General features: G+C 36.3%; 1 protein-coding gene across 1 annotated transcript; it reads right to left on the bottom strand.

Annotated features, from left to right (window-relative positions):
• Positions 1-1232: 1232 nt before the first annotated feature.
• LOC104457505 (glutamate dehydrogenase 1, mitochondrial) lies at positions 1233-11168 on the bottom strand (the record flags this gene model as incomplete). The annotated part of the gene is made up of 6 exons (XM_010076713.1): positions 1233-1370; positions 3106-3285; positions 7731-7825; positions 9527-9590; positions 10173-10228; positions 11088-11168. Coding segments are annotated over 6 exons (614 nt in total), but the record flags the coding sequence as incomplete, so codon positions are not given.
• Positions 11169-11587: the final 419 nt, after the last annotated feature.

Raw genomic sequence — 11587 nt, 5'->3', positions numbered from 1 at the left:
CCTAGTGATGTTGATAATTGTGTTATCCTCACCCTATTGCTATGAGAGTTTGTGCTGTTAGTGAATGGTAAAATATTTAATGGATTGTCTTTACCAAGTGATTTTCCTTTTCCCTTGACTCTGTTGTATACTCCACATTTCCCCTTTTCCCTAAACAATTATATGTATTAAAATTACAAGCCAGTATGCAATTCTTTGGTGTCGTCTCACCTTAATTTGCCCCAAGGGAATATATATATAGAACCTCCGTGAACCCCACTTGTCCCACCCAGGGTGGTTCTGTGTGTTGGGTCGCGACAAAAGCAAGCTACAATGCTTGGATACAGTCAAAGTTTCTATGATGGAAGCATAACTGCTCTCTGGCCAAAGACACTCATAACCATCTGGGCTCTGGAGTATTAAAAAAACCAAAACACAGTCCCTCTCAATTCTTAAGATACATGGCAAATGCAATAGTTTTCAAAGAACTGAAATGACCAACCAGTCTGCTGCACACAGGATAAATTGCATTACATAAGATTTAAAGTACCATTTTAAAATTCAGTACTACGACAGCCTTTTTCTAGTGACAGAATATTTTCATTCTTTCGAGAAAGGGAGCGATAAAGACATGTAAATATTCCCTATGTAAAAGAAGACACATCAGATAAGCCCCTTAGAAACATTAGAAGATCATATTTTAGTGCCTATGAACTGTCGCCACAAGATTGCTTCACTTGGAAACTGAAATAAGGTGACAACATCCAGTTTTCATTATAAACTACATATTCAAGTTACACTGCCAGACAGGCTTTCATTTTTCCAGGAACGTTCATTAGGCAAGAAGCAGCAAAAGTGCCCTTTGAAGTCTTAAATGTCCATATGCTTCTGATTCTCAGTCAGGAATCCTTCAGGAACCTCCTTGCCCTGGTTCCTTGAGACATCCTTCCTAGTTTAGTCATAAGAAAGGCAAAATAACAATGAACTCCAATTCTGAAACCAAACTAATCAGCCTGCATGCATGCAAGCCTTTACCATTCTTCTGAGAGTTGGGTCAAAGGGTAAAAAAAAAGTACTACCTGCATTCATATTGGGGGCAATGAGGAAGCCAGAAGAATCAACATTCTTAAGCCATTTTGTAAGTACTAACTGCAGTACGATTTAAATATTATAAATTAACATGTCTACAGTCATGCTACGTGTTTGCAAAGCAGACAAAAATGAAACTAGCTCTGCTCAGATAAGTTTCATACCAATTTGTAATCTTCTAGCTCCTTTGGGTCAATCCCATCAGGATTCCAGATAGAACCATTAAACTCTCCAACAGCAACGCACTTCGCTCCAAAACGATGCAGGTATCTCATAGAATGCAAGCCCACGTTACCAAATCCCTGAAGGTGGAAAGAGAAAAGCAAAAGTAGTTAACCTTCAACTATGATGATGATTATTGCTAAAGCTTATATAGCTTTGAATAACTTTAAGTAGTTCTTCACTTATTGGCATGTCTTGGCATTAGGTGATGTGTAGAGGAAAGATGAAAGAAATCTACATGCATTCTGCTCTGAATACCATTGTAGAAATTATGCATTGTAGCCAGCAATGTAGAATTGTGCTAAGTTTTTTATACTGGAAATAGAGAAGGGAAGCATTAATGCTACTACGAAAGTGTCAAAATTATGATATTTATCAACATAGGAACATTATGTGCATCTATTTTATAACTGGCACTGTCGTAGGGGATTCAAGGATTCTTGTATGACAATTCTAAGGTCAGGAAGTATTATCATTTAATTTGTAAGGAAGGCTCACAAGTGTAAAATCATCTCAGAATGGAAAGCATTAAACAATATCATTAATTCTTCACATTAAAACATGCAAGCTAGTAGGAAACTAGGTTAATTTCCAATACATTTCTGAGTGGTCCTGTACAAAACAGATTGCCTAAATTTAATTTAGGTAACCTTGTATTTCATTAGCATGTTTTACATCCTTACAGGTATAGAAAACCTAATACAAGGCCATTATTCAACATTCTGGAGTAAATGAACACCCATGGCAGACCAAAAGGTCACATGATCCATGTCAAAAGTTTGTAGTAAGATTCCATCCTAGAAAAAAGATGAATATTAAATTCCTGTATAAAATAGCTCAAATTATGTTTAGGATTTTTCTTTACATATTAGAAGCAAACTGCAATAAAATAGTTTGTTATGCACTAGGTTTCTTTGCAATGCTTTATCCTCATTTTCCTAGAGAAATCTTCAGCTATTCTTTTGGCCACGTTTTCAGTCTAAGTTACGCTTAAGTGCCTGTCGGTTAGCCCTCTGTGAGGTATGAAAATGCCAAAGTGCAGGGAGAGGACTGTGCTGCTGGGTCTGTGCAGGGCAGAGATGCTTGTTTCAGCCCACTGGTTAACTAGAGGACAACTCGGAGGTTACAATTACTCTGCTATTTCTAACAACCAGTGGACTGGTACTAAAACCAACAAAACAAAGCAATCTCTTAAATCCTCTGTTTAACATACAGTTCAAAGCTGAACAGAACAAGTTATTTCTTTCAGATTTTAAGAATGATAACACATATTACTTCACCTTCAAACCCCTTCAAAATTCAACTACATAAATCCTGAGGTCTTATGAACACCAAAAATGTACATTCAGCGCTACAAATTTAGGATAAGGTATTGTTTTCTACTTTTCCAACTGCTCATTCCATAGTAGAACAAGAACATAACCCCAATTCCTACCCTGCCTAATTTTTTTTATTATGAAACAGTGCAACAAATTTTGTGTAGGCAGAAAGATTGCTACAGCTCACTCAAAAGTGTGCAATCCCTTAAAGAACTCCTGTAATAAACTGCAAAGAACAAAGTGAAATACTATGTTTATAAATACTGGAGATTTGGCTTTGTGCCTGTACGGTGCAAACAAAAGTCCGGTTTTCAAAACACAGTCCAAAATAAAGGGCACCTATGTTCCTTGAAAGGTGTTTCTAAAGTTTGAGAGTAAAGGTTAACTTGGAAGTTGTACAACCCTAACAGGATGCATTGCTACAGCCCTTTTTAAAAGCAGCTCTACTGGAAGTTTGTTTACTACTTCTTCTCTGCAATTGAAGGAAAAAAGTTACCTGAACAGCAAATGTTTTATCTCCAAATCCAGGAGTCATTCCTAATATACTCATATACGATGCTTCATTGATGAAATTTTCAATTCCATGGAAGAGACCACGACCAGTTGCAGATATACGCCCATGGATCCCACCCTGGCTGATAGGTTTACCAGTTACACACGCATGTGCGTTAATATCCTGCAAAACAGTGAAGGACTTGTGAGCTACGGAATTAATCAAATAACAGCGGGAACAAGAAGTTTTGTACACTTTTGAGATAAGGGAAAATAGGAATTGAGTCAGAACATGATATACTTTATATACATTTAGTCTGTAAAGATTATTTCCTTCCTGAGCTTGTACGAATAGCTTCTCAGACCTACTCTAGCAGATGATGGAAAAGTTGTGTAATGCAATATTGGATAGGGTCTGTAATTTTTTTTGTTGCATTTAAGTGTATATATGAACTTCAGTCTGTGGTTAATTAAATATGGTGACATCTCTGTTGCACTGTTAGCAAAGAGCAGACCTTTTACAAATCAAAATCTTTGAGGGATGTGTTTCTCAAAATTAGCTCCTATTACAGCCATAATTTCCACCATTATTATTGACATTTTAATCTTTTAAAGGGCTCAGAGATATTCTTGGACTAGTCACAGCTAAGCTGTTTAATAATCTTTAAACAGTGTTTAGCGTTCCTGTATACCAAATTCAGTTGTTCAGAAACGACAATACAGGCCTAATATTTCCCTGTTGTCAGAATACAGTGATGTTTCATCTCGGAGGAAAATCTACAGTACCAAGGTCATATGGGAAAAGTTAGATAAGTATTTACTACTTTATTCAGAAAAGCAATATATACAATCAAGCCTCTATCATTAGTTTGGTGGTAATAAAATTAAGTGTTCCATATCCTAGACAGCTAGCCCAGACAAAATAGTCTATTTAAAAACAAAGTTAATTTTTTCAAATTGAAATTAGTAACTTGAAAAAATTAATTCCAAACTAGACACTGTTTGGGTCTCCCTCTTTTGTCACCACTGGTTCCCATGCTCCCCACACCCTGGAAGCATTGTAACACAGTGGCTTGGCATCCAACACAAGCAAAAAAGCAAGGATGAAAGGGAATCCACTGAAATAAGTCTGCCAGCAGCCGGATGGGTTTCTATTCCACCAGCCGCATATTCACTGGGAGGCTCCCTCTTCTCCATCACTTGTGCCAAATGCATCTGCATGCCTGTGGCGTGAGTGCAAGATGCTTGGTGAGAGGAAGGAAAGAAGCAGACAAAAGTGGAGCCAGAAGGGCAGATGAGTAGAGCCATAACGGAAAGAAAAACTATTTACTGTTTGAAAATCATAGTGGGTTAACCCTATAAAGCCAAAGATAACCCCTCTTTAAAAACAATAAAAGTGACACTGGGCTTGCCACAACATTCCTAATTCAGTTTCCCAAAACAAGCTGCGTTGCTCTCATTAAGCTGTACGCTCCCTCTGGTGGTACATCCACTGCAAACAGGGTCTGTGGTGCTGTTCTGCTAGGAACAACTTGCCCTGGCATTTTGATGTATTTTTAGGTTTTCATTCTGTTTCAGACTGAAACCACATTTTAGCCTTCATGTATGTACAAAGGAGGAAGTATGTTTTATAAACACTTGAAGAAAGACAGCCTCCCACAATACACAGAATGTACTGACTAAAGTCCCTTCACTTGTCCCAAAAGTCAGATGGATATGTCAGGAAGCACAGAAGAGCGGAAATGATCAATTTAATCACAAACTTTAGCCATATATAAATCAGTGATCCAGCAACTTAAGGTGGATTTTCTGGAACAGTTAATGTGGTAGCTATTAAAGACTTGCATGGTTTGGCAAGAAAACAGAGCATGAGGTGAGGGCAAGTCTGGGTCTTCGTAAAAGCCACATATACAAACCACAGTTGATGTCAAAGTCCTAAGAACTTAGGTTTTAAGTCAATCAAAAAACACATCTTGGGCCAAAAAGAAAGACCATAACTTTTAATGAGAACTTTGTAAAATAGCTTATGGCTAGCATAAAGGCACTAGGCACTAAAAGCCTACGAACTTAGTTGTCAAAGTTCAGACACTGAACTTTTGTTCATTTCTTAGCCCCCTCCCATGCTGCAGTAATATTCTCCTTGTATCTCCAGCTTCCTGGCTCTGTATGTTAGGTTTTGAGCAGACTTCCCCTACCTGCTTAGATCTTATTCAGCGTTTCCTTTATACTTCAAACTCCCTGAACACATCTGTGTGCAACCACACTGACTCATCAGGTTGGCACATTTCTCAAACAGATCCTTTTCACCAAAGAGTTATCTTTCCATTCAACTGAATGTAGTCCCTTGCACAGCTTCCGTCTGTTTTATGAATTACAGTTAGTTTCACTTTTGTTCAATGGTCATCTTCTGCTCTTAGCTCCCTTCCCTCCTTCCTCCATGGTCACTTTTATGTATTTGGTATTCCTTAATTACCTTTATTTTTGTTCTTGGTGTCTCAACCATACAGTTATCTGACACATCTTCCTCTACAAACTGCTTTTGATAGATTATTCCACTTTTTACAGACTTGTCAGAGTTCTCATTTTCCTTCTCTATACCTGGTCATTCTCCACAGTAGCTCTTAAATTCCATTATGGCTACCATTCTCACAACAAGCAACCCAACAAAATTAATTAAATTGATTCAATTTTTTTCCTTACTTCAATTCTTTAATTAATTTTTCAGAAAAATTTTCCTAAATCCTCTCAGGTTTTTTTATGCTTTAGGAATAAGATACTGCCATGCAGAGAGAGTCTAGGAATAAAATAAGCTATTGTAGCATAATTCAAATTGCATTTTTATCCTCAGTATCTGTTCATTTGTTTTCTCTTGTCATTGAAGCATGCATATGTGTAGGACTACATAAGCAGCTGAGATGATGGAAAGAATAAGAAACTCAGCAATTTAAAAATTTTCTCCTGTATCAGTGTCTAGTTTTCCACCTATTAAAAAACCCAAAGCTTCTGTATAAAACTGTATGTGAGCTATTAACAAATACAGCAAATCTTAAAACAGGTCATGTGCTATGAGCTTCTGTGTCAGTCGTAAGGTAAGAATACTGTTGTATCACAGTGAAATATGCATTTTAGTGCAATGAGTTAAATGTTAAAACTAAGGGAGAATGTTGTCATTCTGTGTGTTGAAGTCTTTTTGAAGTAGTAATTTTGGCTTGTTATCAGGTTTAAAGTCTTAAATGAAATATTTACATTTACATATGTGAATAAAAAAAAGCAAAGTTTTATAGTGATATCCCTGTCTAACAGACAGCTCTGTGTTAAAGGGATTTAACTCAGCTAATCAGCATGCCACAGCCTGTTCCTCAAGCTTTCATTTTTCACCCCCCATTAGATATCTTAGACTGTATTTCAAAACTAGAACAACCTGTGCCACTCCATCCTCCTACTGTTAAGGGCATCAGGCAGCACAAGACAAGTATTCTGACAAGAGACCGTCTCAGGAAAGCCAGGCACATCTTGAACAGACATGCCAGAGAAAAATAAGTGTTGTGTGGCTCTAATGTCTTATTACTGGGGGTGTACAGTCTGCTGTATTTCTGAAGAACTGCTGGAAGGGACTGCAGAAAGTGAAAACAAAGAGTCTTCTCAATTCAAAAGGAGCTGGGATAAGCAAACATGCAATAGCTTAGAACATTAACACACTAATACGAAGCTATGGTAAGACTCCTTAGCAAAGTATGACCTGCTGGAGTAGCAGAAACAGCATCTGAAAGAGAAGCAAGAAAGTTTTGGTGGGGGGGAGGCAGTCAGGGGAGTCTTAAGAAATAAGCTGTCCATAATACATTTTTCTTTCATCCAATCTGTCAAAAGTATACAAGAAAAGTGTTTAGTCAACACTCATAGTTAAAACAGGAACAAATAACCCCAGCAACATATGACAAAAGACAAATTAAGGGCTATAATTAAAAACTAATTTTTAAAAACTTTAGGTTTTTTATTGCCTTCTAGGTAATACATTGTGTCATTGTCCTTTTACTTTACATTTTGGAGAATTTGATGAAGTCTGTGCTGATTACTTGTTACTCTTAGGGGACCAGAGAGGATTTTAGTAACTTTTACAGGTTAAACCAATAATGCAAACATAATTTATGTGGTCTCTTGAATGCACAAAGCCAGAGCATTTATTTAATAACATTTGTAAATTCAGTAGTCTGAAATTGAAATATTTCAGTTCTTTAAGACTATTACGAACTAATTGTTTAACAATGGGAAATTAGTAATTATAGTACGAATGAAGAACAGAGGGAAATGGTAGAAATAGAAACCAATTTTAGACTAAGTATGAGACCTTTAAAAACAGTGTAGTTCATTCTGCTGAACAATTGCAATCAGTATTGTATCAAAATTAATTTGAGCCTAGTATAAAAACATTAACCTTCAAGCTATTTTTCTTCAACTGTACCCTAAAAACCTCACACCAAATAAGTTTTTACAGTTTGCAAGAATATATTTAGATCCACACAATTAAAAATAATTATATGATTAAGTAGATGGTAATAAATTTCTAGACAAAAGGATTTCTGCAAAGACCAAGAAAGCTTTTCTACTTCAAAGCTTCTGCTCAAAACTTACATAGTGTCCTATGGTACTGGCATAGGTGTCAGCAATCCAGGACATCTCTCTCTCCCCTGTGCTCATATCAGGAGCAGGCACATCAACACCAGGTCCTGTTGGCAACAGTGAAAACAGCTTTTACAGATCAACCATGAATAGTTATCTTCAACCCTCATTCCCTTGGGAACTGTGCAGGTCTTGGCAGAGAAAAACTGGTTTCCTGTTTAATCCTCAATTTACTATGAGGATTAAAGAAGAAACAGATTATTATTAAGAAACAGATTCTTCCCTATTCAGTTCAATTTTAGATGCTGTATCACACATTTGTACAATACTGTCAAAACCTCCAACCTTTCACACAAGCCATTCAGTACAATGAAGGTCAGTTTGTCAATAAAAAGAGTAAGATAAAGAGTAAGATAATGGATCAAAAGCATATTTATACTTTTATTTTTGACGATCATTGCTGTAACAAGAGGATGGGCGCTATCTAGGTATGACTTCTATATATTATGATGTTAATTATTTTTTAAAATTAGAATTTCCTTTTTGTTCCTGGGTGAGTTTAAAAATTTAAGAAAGGCTGTTCCCACTCTTTGCACTGTAGCTCATACATTTGATTTTACCTGTCACTTCAAGAAAGAGACGTTACATCTTTCTTGATGCAATAAACCCTTGAAAGAATTTTCACACATCTGTTGTAATAAAACCAAAATCTGTCTGTTTTCTTTAGATAACTAAAAATAGCATTTGCCCAACCTATTTAAGATCAGAAAGACTTGCTCAGCAAGATTTTAAATACAACTCTGCCTCTATAATTTTTTTTTCCTAAGTATTTTTAAAAGGGTTGTGAAAGCTGCATAACACCAACCACAGAGCCAAAAAGGAAGACAAATTTAATCAAACTATTTTAATTGTCACTGAACTAACAACCACTATAACAGGCATAGTGTATAGTACTGCCTTAGTCACGTGTGACATCAATAAGTGTGTTTATACAGAGGCTTAATTTAGATGAGAAACACTCTGGCTGAAAAAGCAAATAACAAACACTCCGTCTGAAAAGCAAGAAAATGCAGATAAATGGCTATACATTCCCAGGGGCAGTTAGACATCAGGAATACATGACAGACCTTCAACTAGTTACATGCCTTATTATTCACTTGAATAAGAGCCTCCTCCAGGTAAAGATCCTCCATTTAATTACAAGTTGAGCTAGTAACTTTCAGGTTTCTCATAGTAACTCCAGACAACAAGCTATCAGAACAGCTCAGCACTGAGAGTCTGGAGGAAACACCTATTAACATCACAGAAGCTGAGGTTCTGTTACAACAGGCACCTGTGCTTCTTGCCTACGCTTCTCTTGTAGCCTGTGGTTGCCATTGGTGAAGCCACCAACTTTCTCTGGGGTGGATCTTCTATTTCCTTCCTCTGTTTCCTCGGATATCTGCCAAAAGGCTCAACTGAGACTACAGGAAACAGTAAGAGTGAAGAGTTTGATATTAGAGACTAAAATTGTAAGAAACTTGGCTCACAATTTCAAAATCTACCGCTAAGAGAAATGTGATTCATTTTGGATCCTGTGAGCTCAGCTTTTGTGGCTTTTTCATAGCAGAACAGCCATCAGAAAAAAGTTAAGACAGTTCCCTTTAAAATACAGTAAGATGCAATTGTGGCTCTTTGCTGAATGTTCTATACTCAAATTATTTACAGGTCTCAAAATATATGGTTATTTCAGGATACGATCTAGTGGATACTGCCAATACATAATAAAACAGACTCCTAAATTTTAATAGTAAAATTGCCCAACATACCAATAAAGCCCTTTTTTGCCAGCTCCATGGTAAACCTTCTTGTTATCTTTTCCAATTCATTGTCCTATAGAGAAAATGCAATAAATATCACAAGAAATCATTAGTATTTATGAACACTTCCTAGAACTTACGTCTAAGCATAAAGAGACGCCCTTTTCTTTTAGAAGAAAAGATGATTCTTATATAATTTATATGCCATGGTATTCAGGCAGCTCAAGGAAACATTCAGCTTTTTTTCCATACGTTGTGACCCACGACAAGTGGGGAGTGTGGCACAGGAAGAAACCTGTGCTTGTAGCAGAGATTTGTCAAAATAAACAAAAAACATTAACTTTTTCTAAGAGTAATTTAATTTAAACCTTTATTAACAGCATCAACTTAAAAAATTTCAGGTTCCAAATTATGTGTAGTCTTCTGACTTTAAGAAAAAAGTAATAAATCAAATAATTGAAGTATTTCACCTCTGAAACTCATACCTTTTAAAAATTATTTTCCTACCTATTGCATGCACGAGCGAAATTCAGCCTTTACAGAGGCAGAAGTGACAGGAAGTTTTAAGTGGTCAATAATGCCCTTAGAAGAGCTTTTTTAACTGTCTGGCTTCAGTACTGCAGATAACCAAATTTTTATCTATGATTAAGCTTACTGTGTAGTTCTTGGGATTGATCTTGACACCAGCCTTTGCCCCACCAAATGGCACATCTACAAGAATGCAAAGGAAAATAATTTTACTTCTTCAACAACAAAGGCAGAACACATCAGTAACGTGTGAGAAATTATATCTTTGATCTTAGCAATGATTTTGGTTTTGCCACATTTTGGGCTTCAGAAGTGTAAGCTATAATCTCACCTAGGTAGTCCTATAAAAATGGGAAATCTTTCAAGGGCAGCTTGAAAATGGTCTTTGAAACTTAAAAGCTCATGATTTAAATTTTCTATACTTCAAGATTTTGTACTTGGCACTTGTAAAACCAATAGTTTCAGAGTTTATATTTTACTGGCTTATCTCAAAAATTTTACTTTGCAAGTCCTAAGTATCTCTACATACATTAAGAAAGTAATGCTGCTGTTAAACTACTTGTTTTCTTATACATATTGTGGAGATTCTCTCCAAACTCCCCAACGATTTAGCAGCTGTGTATGAATTATGCTTCTTTATGACCCATAAAGGTATTTTATCCTTCTTTCTCCACAGCTCCCCTGCCTGAATCCTTTACAGCCTCCATCCGTTCCCCCTAAAATGAGCCCCCTCCTAATACAAGTTTGTCATACTTTGATTTGAGTTCAAGAGCAGTACTTCTACAGGGCGGGGAGGGGGGGGAGTAACTAGCAGAATTTGGACTTTTCAAATAAAAACGTAACTTTATTCAAGTATCTATAGTAATAGCAGAGGGAATATGTATTATTATTTTGGTCACTATCTATTTTTTCCCCATCTTACTACTGATTTTTAAGATTAGTATCTAAAACTTAATTTAAACCTTTAGATGCTTTTCTGTAAATTACTTCAGTACTGATTGAAATTTAAGATTGTAGCCTTGCTTGAAAAATTATCACTTACCAACCACAGCACATTTGTATGTCATTAGAGATGCTAAGGCTTTTACTTCATCCACACTAACATCCAAACTGTAACGAATACCTGCAAAAGACACACGAGAAAAAAAAAGGAATTCACTGAACACCTTCACAGGTATTTATAAAAGGGGAAAGCTAATTCTAGACCAGCCATCTATAAAATGCAAGTATATAATTTATCAGCTTATTTGTTTTAAGACTTACAGAACAATCCCCCATTCTCCTACTTAAATATCTTTTATTTAGCAGCAATTCAAGACTTCAGCAATTCTCTACACAGTAGTTTAACATCAGCATGCAACCTTAGAACAAAAGTGAATAATCCTGGGGAGGAAGATGAGCCAAGCTGACAGGTAACTCGGAGTAGAGCTTTCAGGAGGCTGATAAAGCTCATCACCATCCCATAAGGTCTTTAGCTTTGGAAGTAATTCATTGTATATACATGACGAACTTTGTTCCTGAATGTGACAGGTTATCATCAAG

Source organism: Pterocles gutturalis, unplaced genomic scaffold, assembly GCF_000699245.1.
Source record: "Pterocles gutturalis isolate BGI_N339 unplaced genomic scaffold, ASM69924v1 scaffold53548, whole genome shotgun sequence".
NCBI lineage: Eukaryota > Metazoa > Chordata > Aves > Pterocliformes > Pteroclidae > Pterocles > Pterocles gutturalis.
The sequence above is the reverse complement of the archived record's forward strand: the minus strand, read 5'-3'. Positions and strand labels throughout refer to the sequence as shown.